The sequence below is a fragment of the Acanthaster planci genome, linkage group LG08 (assembly GCF_054643075.1).
Source record: "Acanthaster planci isolate LZ-2023a linkage group LG08, COTS_SCS, whole genome shotgun sequence".
NCBI classification, from domain to species: domain Eukaryota; kingdom Metazoa; phylum Echinodermata; class Asteroidea; order Valvatida; family Acanthasteridae; genus Acanthaster; species Acanthaster planci.
In genome coordinates this window covers 19,254,696-19,267,976 of record NC_141784.1, presented here as the reverse complement: position 1 = coordinate 19,267,976, position 13,281 = coordinate 19,254,696, and the positions used below count along the sequence as shown (strand labels likewise).

At 40.8% G+C, this 13,281-nt stretch overlaps 1 protein-coding gene across 1 annotated transcript in view; it reads left to right on the top strand.

Moving 5' to 3' along the window:
• Positions 1–1,198: 1,198 nt before the first annotated feature.
• LOC110974597 (lymphocyte antigen 75-like) overlaps positions 1,199–13,281 on the top strand; it is a 43,953-nt gene continuing 31,870 nt past the window's right edge. The window contains exons 1-15 of the mRNA XM_087140129.1: positions 1,199–1,473; positions 3,740–3,888; positions 5,587–5,705; positions 6,240–6,367; positions 7,014–7,231; positions 7,783–7,868; positions 8,135–8,247; positions 8,502–8,631; positions 8,766–8,848; positions 9,365–9,484; positions 10,013–10,084; positions 10,706–10,738; positions 11,353–11,511; positions 12,171–12,259; positions 12,790–12,940. Coding sequence (XP_086996255.1) covers positions 1,428–1,473; positions 3,740–3,888; positions 5,587–5,705; positions 6,240–6,367; positions 7,014–7,231; positions 7,783–7,868; positions 8,135–8,247; positions 8,502–8,631; positions 8,766–8,848; positions 9,365–9,484; positions 10,013–10,084; positions 10,706–10,738; positions 11,353–11,511; positions 12,171–12,259; positions 12,790–12,940 — 1,696 coding nt within the window. The 5' untranslated portion in view covers positions 1,199–1,427. The remainder of the gene's footprint in view (positions 1,474–3,739; positions 3,889–5,586; positions 5,706–6,239; positions 6,368–7,013; positions 7,232–7,782; positions 7,869–8,134; positions 8,248–8,501; positions 8,632–8,765; positions 8,849–9,364; positions 9,485–10,012; positions 10,085–10,705; positions 10,739–11,352; positions 11,512–12,170; positions 12,260–12,789; positions 12,941–13,281) is intronic.

Sequence of the window (13,281 nt, the reverse complement as noted above, 5' to 3'; positions counted from 1 at the left end):
CCATCCCCTGGTGGTACCAGTACCTCTTGTAAGTGCTGATGCCGTTATCATCGTTCATACAAACTGTACAATCTTGTGCATACCACGGACGTTGCATAAAGGTTAATCCTGCGGACCTCTGAGCAGGCACTGACTATAGATAATTTTGTAAACCCCCAAAGTAGTTCGGCCTTAGTTAGGAATGACATTTTAAAGAAGGGTTTTACCCGTAGAACGAGTTTCCTCTCTGTAAATTCATGTCCTACAAAGATTCAGACTTGCTTGGAACTTTTCCTCAGCTTAGTTGATTTCCCTCTGTTTTGCTTCATTGTATGCCATTGTCCGAATTGAAAGTCTTGTGTGGCTTGAACTCTCTTGAAGTTTTAAATGAACCTACCATCTACGTGCCAGCAAGATAGTTATTTTCCTTATTTACAGCTTTGATCCAGAGAAGGTTTTGAATATTGACTCATTGATGACTTTGAAGATCCCCCCTGCACCACTTGCATCTTGCTTCCCAAGTGTTGCAGCATTGTCAATGTCATAAATGTGTATGTACTTTTCCCTTTACAAGTAGCATTACTACCATTGGCACCGGCGTCATCGCCGCCAAAGAGCACCTTGCCAGGATCTGATCATCTGAGTCAACCAGATCCAGATCCAGATCTGAGTCACCTTGTCATCACCGTTGCTACCATTGCAACCACCCCACGTTCACCACAGCAGTTAACACTTTATCGTTGAAAGCCTGCCCCGCACTCAGATCCCATTGCCTGCTTGCAGTGTAACAGTTTGATCACAATGTGAAATAGAAATGCCTTGGCCAAAAATAGCCCCTAGCAAGTTCTTTGCCTTCTGCCAATACGGACGACATTTCGACCATCCATAAGCAGACATCATTGCACGAGGCCCCGTAATTCTCACAAGAGCACGTGCCTTTGCACGAGATTCTTAACACTCTTATGAAACTTAACTGCCTGTCCAAACATTCAAACAACCCCCAAACTTCACTTACATCAGTTCTCCCTTAATTCCTCCCCACCCCATTATACCTGCTCCACTCTGTGATCTAACAATTCTGTTATCACTGTTCATACATTTATCCCCACTCAGCAAGAGCTCACTAATCATCACCAAGCAGATAGAGTCTTCCAGATCCTGTGACCACAAGGATTCCAACACTCTAACAGCCAGAGAGCTGTTATCATACAATATTTACATCACCAATCGCTCTTGTCATACCACTGACAACCATCATAAGTGATTAACCGGTGTCCGCCCCCTTCAGTTTTGTAACTCTGTCTATATTTTGGGGGTAACGTGGTGTCCCCTGCAGTTTTAGGTCTGGGGTCATTTCTTGTTCTCCTGTGCATCGAGTAAGGTTCCTCTGGGAACTGGAAAACATTTTTTTTTTCCTGTTTGGGAGAGGTTACCATTTTCTTGACACCATGAAGTGGTTCCTTCTCAGTGGGTTGTTCTTTTTCTTGCCAACTGGTAAGTTTTACTCCTTTTCTACATTTCGTTTTGAGTTGAATATTTTCTGGTCAAACTTTGAAAGCAACTTTGAGGATGTATTCGTCAGAATTTCAGTAATAGCTATTTCTCAGTTTTTACTGCACCCACCCCCCCTCATTTACAGGCTAAAACAGATCACAGATGGTTGTGAGATTTGTTCGGTTTTAAAATTTCCCCCTTGAAAAGAATTTCAAGGTTGTGTGTCCTGCTTTTAAAAGCAATAACTATGGGCAACCTGTAAGATGTGCTTAAAATATTCCTTTTCTTGTTATATGTTCAACGAGGCAAATCTTTCAGCAGAGAATATCTGTTTGGGTCTGTGAGATTCCTGAGGATCAAATATTTTGCGAAAATGTTGAAAAATCACAACTGCCTTTTCCTTATCTGTAGGTCAGTGATTCTCCCCTGAAGGGAGTTATTCTAACACTTGATAATAGGATATGTTCTTTTAAATCTGTAATATTGTTTGGGCAAAAGAATGGTTTACTGTAATGGAGTGTCATGATAATTAGAAAGTATTTCTTGATCAGCTGGAGAACTTTGTTTTCTGTCTTCATTTGTTACTTCCCATCACAAGCATTAAAATGTGACAACTGTATTTTCAGTGGAAAGAAAGTCCGCTTCCATTTGTTAATATACTTTTTTAATCTGTTGTCTGACTCAAGAGTTCACTTCCGTCTCACTGGAAGTTTTTGTGACTCACAAATGTGATTGCAAATTCTTCATAAATACAATTTTTCAAACATCTTTGCAAAGGTAACAGTTGAAAGCATCACTTACATTATAACCAGAAGCTTGTACTTATTTATGAGGCCAGGTTTTGCTTGTTTAAGTAACTCAATTATTATCCATTTAATTAACAATTGACCTGTCTACAAGCTTAATTTTCATCACTTTGCTTTACAAAAATTAAGTAAAATGTAAAATACTGAGATGCTGTTGTGGAGGTCTTGTTCCCAACCTTCTCCACTTTTTGCAGACAATTGTAGGAATTACTAACCTGAAGAATTATCAAGTAATGTCGGTTAGAATACTCTAGGCATCTTGATGCCTGACTGGTGGGTCATATCCTCATAAGTTCTTGGACAAGGATTGCTTGCGAATGCAGAGGGATCAGATCCTGCATTTTGTCTAGGCCCGGCCACATTTACCTGCAATACAAGTTGCGTAAGTCGTTTACTGCAGAAGGTGGATTTCACAAACCCAAATCGCATTGGATAACCAAACTCACCAGAAAAACTGCAGACAAGGACAGATTTATTATTATCTTGTGTAAATTCTGTTGTGTTGGATGAAAGAATTAATTCCTTTAATTTGCTGATAAGAGCAAGGATCATTCAAACTAAAGTTTGCAGTTATCATGACAGAATTTGGCGATATACTTTGATAAAAAGCTGCTCTGTTGGATTTGATTATCCAAAAAAACCTGATGTGGAATGTTACTTATATTAGTACTGGATTTGGAAACCAAAATGTTTAGAAAAGATTTGCAAAAACAGAACATGCTGTTAGGACAGTGAATTCGTTACAAGATTCCCCCCACAAACAAACAGCTCTAATGATCAGTGCACCTTCTTGAACTTTTTTGTCGGATATTGGAAGGAATATGCTTGTAAATTATAAGAACAGCTTGAAGTTCAAGGTTGTCCCTCCTTACAAATGAAGACAAATTCATTAGAAGTTGCTTACTGTTTGTACAGTTTGGTTTCTCCTCTGATTTGACTACCCTGTTTGTTGGCCCTCTTTAACTTCTCGTCTTTTTGTCAAAGAAATATCCCATAATAGTCTTTCCCATTTACCAGGATTAATGCTATCACCAAGCACCTGTCAGCAACATTTGTATTTCATCCACTCTATAAAAAAAATGAAGTGCTTTATCCAAACTTGTATATTAGTTTGATAAGTTACAGCATTTCGAAAGTGTTGAATCCAGCATTTTGATATTAAATCCAGCATCGTAAATATCAGATCCAATGTTCAAAAAGTTAATTCATCAGTTTAAGTGTTGATTCATCATTAAAATAACTTTTCCTTGAAATAATTTCAGCATTTTAAAAGTTTTCAATTTTGAATGCCAGATGTACAGTTTAATATGCCGAATTTAACATTGAAAATGATGGATTCAACACTTACAAAGTGCTGTCTGTGATTGAACTAGTTGCTGGATTCAACATTTGGTTTTTAGATGGTTATTTCTAATTTCTGCGTCATCTGACACTCAAACATCTCTCCTTTTCCCTGGCAGTTTTCAGCCAGAGATGTCCCACGGGCTGGTCCCTGTACCAGGACAACTGCTACAGGTTGTTCACTGACGGGAAAACCCAGAACGATGCCCGTATTGCTTGTCAGCAAGACCAGGGTGACCTGGCCATCATCACAAGTGTGGAGATGAATGTGAGAAATAACCTTCCCAACAAAGTCAAGCAAATACACACATCTGTAGGAACAGTCACAAGCCTTTGGGATGTGTAAATGATCCGCTCAGAGCAGGAACAAAAGAGGGCATGTTTTGACAAAAATTGACAGTCCTTTGGTACTCACACACCGCATAGGTGCGCAAGTGTATGAGCGTCTGACGCTGAATACACTGAGTACGCACAATGATTTTAGTCTAGAATGTGTGGTCTTTGCGTGCACGCCTAACGCGTGCTAGAACCCAGTTGGAAAACTTGGTACCATCTGTCTTTCTTTCGCTGGTGAGGGTGCACGTCAGCTCGGGGTGGATTTTGATTTAGAGAGTGAAGATTTTCTATACAGTATCATGTGAAATGGTCAGAAACTAATGAAACTTGTTACATACTTTTGATGCTTTGATTCTTATTCCTATTACATATTAAAGGAAATGCAAAAGCAAACAGTTTTGAAAGAGCCTCCATTTCAATATTACTAGCAGTTTTTGAATATTCATTCCAAGAACCATTATGGTGTGGAACAATTGTCTTTAAACAGTTGTAGATTTAACCACTCCTGCCATTGTAGTGATAACTGCAGCCAACTCCAACATAACAGTTCAAAATAAAATGCACCGATTCTGCTCCCCTGAAGGCTCCCCTTGTTAATCTTGCCAGTGGAGAAGTTAGTCTGTTTGGTCAAATATAAAGTACCAAGGTCCTCATGCAGTTGTTTATCCATTTACTGATAAGTGTTAAAGATTGTAAAACATCATTTAATTTCAACCTCATTAGGAGCTTTGATTTGCTATAAAAATCAAGCTCTTATTACAGTTCAAACAACATTTGCCCTTGAGTCAATTTTATTGCAAGCATTTACATGTAACTGTCAGTGTTGTATTCAAGTCCATCACAAGTCCCTGCAAGTCCCTGTAAGTCCATCACAATTAAGTCCATCACAAGTCATTCAGTCTTAAGCCAATTCACAAGCTATTCAAATGAGCTGTGAGGAAAGCATTCTTTTGTCATTGTTCACCCTGTTACTGATGACTGGCTTTGTGAAAGGACTTGTGATGGGCTCCAATACAACACCGTCAACTGTTCCTCCTGTCATTATGTAACGCTTTGAAAATGTTGTAATTAAGTTTGCATTCACCATTTGTGTAAAAGGAAGAAAAGTCTGTCGTTTCAAAGAGCTGTTAAAGGCACAGTCTATCATTCACAGTTAGTAAAAAGTAACAGATGAAATTATTGTTGAATAGTATACTTGGATTAAAGATGGACTGTAGATTGAAGATTAAACTCCCTGTAAAACTATTCTTTTGGCAAGCTGTCACTTTCGAAAGAAATTTTTGACTGAAAGAAGGCTGTTTCCCACAGTGCATCTAAAGATGCATTTTTGCAAAATTGCCTTTAGAAGTATACACAAGTGTAGACGCACAGACACTGAATTCGGGCACAATTCAAATCATGACTCGGTAACTTTTGATCTGAAATCAAAATTGTAGAGTATTGTTGCGGAATATGTTGTATTCTCTGAGCTGAAACTTCATCAGGTTTGTTCTTTAGATTTTGAGTAAGTTTATTGCTTCAAAGGAATATAAAGAACAAATGACGGACTGTATCTTTAAGTACAGAAACATGCTGAACACCATTTTCTGCAATGCAAAGCTGTTTTTTTGGCAATCTCTTCTTTATTCAGTCATTTCTGGCCGATTTCACTGAAGCCGCTGGGGCATATGCCTGGATTGGCTTGACTGACACCCAGACAGAGGGTACCTTTGAGTGGATAGATGGCACCCCACTGGATCCTGCCCTTAAGTGAGCCTGTGCCCACATCTTTTTGTTTTAATAGCTCCCTGCCATTTTGTTAGATTTTGAAAGCTTTTGACTTGACTAATGTAGGATGTGTCATTTTAGCTTGCTAAGTGCTCATATTTTGCCCCTTTTCCTTTCCGCTATCACCAGGTCCCTTCAAATGACACTGGTGGTCTACATGGGCAGAAAACTCTCCTCCATCGTAGGGGGACATCAGTTTGCACTTTTTTGTGCACATCGTGTTTATTATCTTATTCCACTCATAAAAACTCAAAAGGGAAAATCCTAGATCCATCAATTCCTTTAGTATTTTGCTTAAACATGGAGGGGACATGTGACATTGTGTTCCCCCATACCAAGTTCATGGGGGGGATGTCCCCCTGCCCCCTGGGGATTTCTGCCCATGGTGGTCTAGGTTTATTTGAGAGCATATAGAACATTTCATTTCCTTCCAATGCTGTCTTAAAATTGTAATTGTTATTCCTCTTTTTGATATAACAGGGTTGCTTTTGTTTATTGCTGTTTTTATTTTCACAGTGTTCTTTGGGGCAGCAGTGCACCCAATAATGACAACAATGAGGATTGTGTTGTCCTGAGAGCAAACAGAGTCTGGAATGATGTCTCCTGCTTTACTACTAAGAAGCGCATCTGTCAAAGACCGAACGGTATATGGCCATTGCATGAATGTGCTCAGCCACAAATAGAGGGTTTGCATGGCTGCCATCTTGCGGGCCAGTGCTTTTGTTCTGCGGGGTACGCCCAAGGGAGGTTTCTCTGTGGAACAAAAGAACTGCCCTGCAACATGGCTACCATACAAAGCCTCTGTCGGAAGAGGGAGGCACCACTTGTGAAATAGAGGTCCAAATCTTTCCTGTTAGACAAAGGGAGCGTCTGTCCCTTTTGCCTTATTTTAGAAATTTTGGTAAATGTTACCATGCCAAAATCGTTGTTCACTTCCTGCCGTCTGTACATCTTTTGGGACAAACACCAGTTGTTTCTGGTATGTTTTAGTGAATTGAATGGCAAGCTAGGCCATGTGAATTTCATTTCCTTTTAATCAATCTTGGATGTAATTTTTTTCCCAATTTCATCTTTGTTGAGGTGTAGATAAAATATTTGCAACTTATGGCACCATAAGTTTGGCACCGTACATTTTCCTGCACACTCAAATAGACATTTTGGTATTACCCTTTAACTCCTAAAGAGAAGGATTAGAAAGACAATGGTAAAATTTGCAGGGGACTCACACACAGCTCGTCAAACATGTTACAAGAAGACACAGGAAGACCTTTCAATCTCAAATGTTGGCAGATGCTCCACTGAGGTGTGACGAGGCCAACGGCTGGGTGTCGGCCGGTGGCAAGTGCCACAAGTTCCAGGACCTGGCCAACGCCTGGGACGACGCCCGGCGATACTGCCAGGAGAGAGACGGGGACCTGATCAGCATTCAGAGCTCCGAGGAGCAGAATCTGGCCTTTGTACTGGCTCAGGTCAACCAGGAATCCATCTGGATTGGAGCAACAGACAAGGTAATAGGCATATGTGGCTTTGGCACGGCAGCAAGCCACTGGTGATTTTTGTTTCATCCGGGGTGGGGGGGGGGAGAGTTAGGGTAAGGAGGCTCTAATTTTTCGTGGATCTTCTGAAACCTGGAATTCATGCTGAGATGGGTGTACATGTATGCTCAAGCCCAAATGTCCTTGCTTGGTGCTTGGTAGAGCCTAGAAGTTGGGGCCCAGCATCCACTGGGGACCTATTCTTCATTCAGTTGCCGACCACATGTATTTCCTTGTCCAGTTCAGTGTTCTCGTTACAAGTTCAGTGTACTCATCTCGGGAATCTTTCAACATAAGCATGCACGTCTTTCGTATTTGCATTCGCCTCTCATGTGACCATCTACATACTCGGGGTCATCTATATTGACTAGTCTAGTCATGCTTCTCACAACAATTAACTACAAGCCTAATTTATCATTCAAAGCATTTGTTCAGCTTTTAAAAAGTGTAAAAGCATGAAGTAAATGTAAACTAAAAAAGAGAAACAAATACAGAATATTTTATGTGCTCGCTTTTTTTCACAGATAAGCAACTCAGCTGGTCTGTACACTTGGCCAGATGGCTCTTCATTAAGCATGACAAATTGGGCCCCAGGACAGCCAGACAACCAGTATGCTAATCACTAACTTTTTATTTTAAAACTCCCCCTTGCTTCTCAAGAAATAGACCAATCTATCTGATTCTACCTAGTATGTCTGTAGACAGGTGGCAGTACCGTGTTCTCTGATGTTACATTTTATTTTTGTGCTTAACCTTATATCCTGCGTGACATTTTTAATTTCTACTGATGTCTTGTACAGTGAAATTGTTTCATGGGATGTAGGGTCGTTCTGTGGCTCAGCCTTTGAATTCTTTCATCCCAATCTCTTTGGATAGGTTTTTCAGCCTGGGAGGGAACTGTGTCGGAATCCTAGACACATCAAGCAATGGCGAGTGGAGTACGGCACCGTGCACATCACAGAGGAAATTCATCTGTGAAAAAGACGAAGGTACAACATTTCTGGTTCATAAAAAAGCAAAGCCAACCTCTCCAATTTCATGAAGTTGCCAAGCAGTAAATATTCATTCTGAAGTTACTATGCTGAGTAAAAACTGAGCTTCAAATTTAGAAAGCAGGTCATCTGCTCAACAGGGCTTTCCCTCTGATCATTGGGGATCAGCCATGGTGGGTGGCAGATCACTGGCAAGAGAATCTTCACCACTCTGACATTCGGCTCCCTCTTTTTTTCCTGCTGATCTTCAGGTGTCTGTCCCAGCGGATGGCGCATTCACGGTGGTCAGTGCTACCAGTTCAACACTTACTCCGCGATGAGTTGGACCGACGCCAAGCACACCTGTGAAGTGCAAGGGGCCTTCTTGGCTTCCATCTTCAGGTTTGTTTGTTAGTCCTATCATCTCTTTGCCAGTCTCATGTGCTGTTCAGGTTGAGACGTGTAGTCAAGATGGACACCACCAAGCCAGTTGAGCAGTTTCTAACATTGAAGTTTCTCTCCACTTCTCCACGCAGCGAGGATGAGAACATGTTTATTGTCCATCAATTTGATGATCTGACAAGCATTGGAATCACCGATGTCTGGATTGGGATATCAGGTATTTCTTATTTGATTCTCTGATGTTTTCGGATTGTGCTTTTCTAATGTTTCAAAGTTTTACAACAAAGATTGTGTATAAAAAATTTCGTAGTCAAGAATCTTATTAGGGAGCTTCGCTTTGAAACATATGCTGCCACTTACTAAAATCTGTTCTGTGAGGCTAGCTGGGAGATTTTGATAGTTGATTGGAAATGGCAGTACAGGTTGATTCAAGCTATGGTAACCAACTGCTTCCTTCAAAGTCTCACACTTACATGCATGCATTCCTATACTTCAAAGATCTTTCAAGATTCACCTGGAGGTTAGGAAAGACTTTGCAGGATTGAGGATGGTAGAGCCTAGCCACTGTTTACATGGGGCTTGATGCCCCTAGAAAGTTATAGCACAGAGAGGATATCATTGGTTTCCTGCATGCTGCAAATTTCGGAGAATTCAGGAAGAATCCGAAGGAAAAGGTTCAGAAGGTTAATGTAGAAATCACTAAAAATTACTTGTTCCTGTCATGTACATGTAGATTACACCTCTGATGGCCAGTTTGCGTGGGCGGAGGGAGCCTCTGCGTCATACACCAAGTGGAATGCTGGTATGCCGGTCAACACACCCAACCAGCCAGACTGCGGCACCATCTACGTGGGTGAGTCAAGTGCAGTAAAAGTCACCCAAATGAAAATCGTCACTCTTAGTGCCCTTCAACAAAATCTCAGTCCAAGCTTTACTACATGTATTTGAGTCCCGTGCCTTCACAAGTCACATGTGACACCCCCGAAGCCTTAGGCTTTCTTGAGTCTATGAAATGCACACCTAAAAATGCCTTCGCCTCTCTACGCAGCAAACATCATGGATGGCATTATTGTTCCTTTTACAAGCAATTCTTAGCAGCTGGAAGTTCCAAAGATATTTTATTGTCCATGACTGTGTATTTTCTTTTTGTTATTCAAAGAGAAAGGTAAATTAAATTATCACTTTAGCGTCCTTATCCTGTTTTGATTAGTTTTGTCTTTCTCCCTATTACCCTCAAATTCACCAACAAACTCACAAGAATGTGTTTGCCCTGTGAGCATCACATCCAGACATTGTTTATCCATTGTATATTATGTGTTGAACCTTCCATTAAATAATCACATCTCTTCTTTGATTTCTTTCACTGAACTATTAATCGAAGGTGACAGTACAGGTTCCTGGAGCAGTGCAAATTGTTTCCGTCCACAGTCGTTTGTCTGCAAAATCCCTGTCGGTACGTAAACCGACTTTCCCCGGTATATGTCAGTCAATGGTGCGAGGAGCATCCAGCTATCAATACCTAATACCCGGCTAAAAATTGCAGATACTAGGCTCTTTTCCCTCTTTCACTGCCCTGGACTTTCTTTCTGTAAACCAAGCACAACGTCTTTTTAGTCAATCACTGGTAACAAGTGACATAAGAGTGTCACTTTTGAATCTAAAGAATGCCTCTGAAATAACTTCTGGTTTAGACGCAGATTCCAATAACAGGGCATCTTACTATTCCAATATGTTTCAATTTGTGCCACAGTTAAATTCATTGAACTTCCAGTTTACTGTTTTGAGCATAGCCCCCACATCAGCCCCAACGGCATATTGTGGCAGAAAACTTTTTGAAAGGGTTACACTCCTGTCTTGCACATGCAAAACTCTCTCCCAAAGTGGACATATTTCCCAGCTTGCCAGATTGATGGCCTATGTTTTACATGACAAGGTAGCACGGAGCTGTATGCGTCTGCAGCACAGTTAGCATTTTATCATTCACTGATGTGTAAAATGAATTATTTTATTAATTAATTGATAGAAGTGCATGCTGTAGCTATCATTCTGACAAACTTGTCTTTATCCCCAATAGGTCAGCCTGTATCCCCTCTGAATCCCATCTCTGGTAAGTATTACAGTTCGTCCTCGAATAATGTACTAGCAATTTAGACACCAGCTCGCATAGGCTAAACAGCTTTGATAAAGGAAAAATTCCCAGAATTGATAGTAAATAACGCTTGGTATAATTATTTTTCATAACATTCATGTGTTATAAAAACATCCACGAAAATGCAAACTGTCCTTTGACAGGTAGTAAGCATACAGAAATGCTGGTGGCCGTACATCCACACATAGTCTCTAATCATGAGGACCACGCATGTTTTACAGTGTCACTGTGAGGACCCTGAATGTTATTCCCACAACTCAGATAAAATTCTCCCAACAAAAGGAGCCTTTCACACAGCTTGATGCCAAACACAGCACACTGGTTTGATGATTGTATACATTCTTTCCATTCCAATGACTCCTTCCAATGATTTTACTTCAATCTGTTAGCAACTGCCATTGTTTTATTTGAACAGAATCTCCAACTGAGAACAGTTCACCAACCAAGGACCCAATTGTCCCAATCATACTTTTTTGTGTGTCGTCAACATGCACACACACATTCTTTTTTCAAGAAATTAATGTCAGTTCATCCTTTATGTCTCATCTTCCCTTTTTCTTGCTTCCTACCAGGTGTTGGCAACTGCCCGACCGAATGGAACCTGTTTGGCGACTCCTGTTACTTTATCGACAGCAGCCCCACCCTCTTCCATGATGCCGAAAGCATCTGTGAGGCCCGAGGAGCCAAACTGGCTAGCATCCACTCAGCTGAAGAACAGTCCTACCTCTCATGTAGGTCCAAGACTCAATAGACAAATCGGAGGAGACGCCATTCCTGGGGGCCATCGCACTAATGCACTAGTCTTAACTTGAGTGCTTGCACACACTTTGGCGAGTCACTAAACCCTATTGGTTGGAGAAGAAAGTAATGCTTGCATCACCTGCGTGCGAACAGGATGGCCCCGCAGTAATGGCTTCTTCGCTGACTTATACAGACCAAGTGAGATCAAAGACTGTTGGTTAACCAGTGATTGATTTATGAGTGTACATTGTGATTGTGTCTGTCCTATAAATAAATGTTAGAGAAACAAATGAAACCAATATGTGTCATGAGACACCAATGCCACTTTTGAGCTCTAGGTCTTCAACAGAATCTTGCAAGTTGTACATTGATAGAAACCCTCAACACATTCAACCACATGAATATTCATTTTCAGCAGGATGCCAAATTAGGTGATATGTCGAAGCTAAGAGCTCAGTTTGCTCTGAGGAGAATTAAAGCAAAATTATTAAAAAAAAAAAACAGCTTAAGACTCATTTGTGGGATCCAGTCTCAAATTTACCTTCTGTTGGCAGGTAATCAGCTTTCGTAAATTTGCGGAGTCCATGTTTTCTGCTCTCTTGAATGTAAATTGTATTATGTGTCAGTTTTTGTTGTGAATTGTCAACAGTGAGAACCTCCATGATGAATACCAACTTGTGGATCGGGTTGCACGACCAAAGTAATGAAGGCAACTTTGAATGGCTTGACAACACACCGGTGAGTAGCATCTATCATACAGTATGTAGGGTTTGTGCCGTAAAACTTGGGGCTGATAACCTTTTTTGACTTGGTGAATATTTTCTATGCTTGGCAAATTCTGTGTTTCACCTAGCACCTGAAATTCAGTTAATCACTTGAATTTGCTAAGCAGAAAGAAGTTGTTACCTGCAAGCAAAGCAGGTTACCATACAATTTATATTCCTTGTGAGTGAGTTACCAGTTATGCTGGGTTTAGTTCATGCTTGGTTTTTGTCTTCACACCAACATTTGTGTTCATACTGTATTCCCTGTGTGGTTGGAGAGTTGAAATAAAATACAAGCTTGCCCAAGTGGGATTCAAACCCGTGACTTCCTGCCTACTAGTGCAGATGTCTTAACCACTCAATCAACAAGGCTTTCTGGGATTAGATGGCTGGCTTGAATCCAGTGCAGCATCGGGTATCGTATTAATATTATTCAGCCACTGTGATGAGGAAAGTGATGTTCCATCTTGTCAAGCACTTCCTTTTTTTGCCTCCATTTTGCAGTTGGATTTCACAAATTGGAACACTGGCGAGCCCAACGATTATGGCAACGGGGAAGACTGCGTTCACCTCCGCACCGACGAATTACAGGCAGGAACATGGAACGACCAAGCCTGCGACGTCAGCTATGGATACATCTGTAAAAAGGACAAAGGTAAATGTTCAAGGGGTCGTAACCACAAGGGCAGAGGTCACTGACAGAAATGAACTTAACAGAGACTGTAACATCAACTATAGTGTCTGTGCATAAGTGTACATATATAAATTGTGTTGCAAGTTTGTGGTGATCTGGTGTAGTCATTGCCGTCATATTTCATGTACAGATGAAGTACTCTTGATTTCACCATAAATGTGCCCCATGGTATTGCTAAGTAAAACTTCAGATTGTGGCTAGGTATTAGTTAGCTTGAAAGGGTACTGTGAGTAAACTGTTGTAGTCTTGTACCCAACGTCTCTCACATTATGTCTTCCATCTTGAACTTGAAACCTGGCACT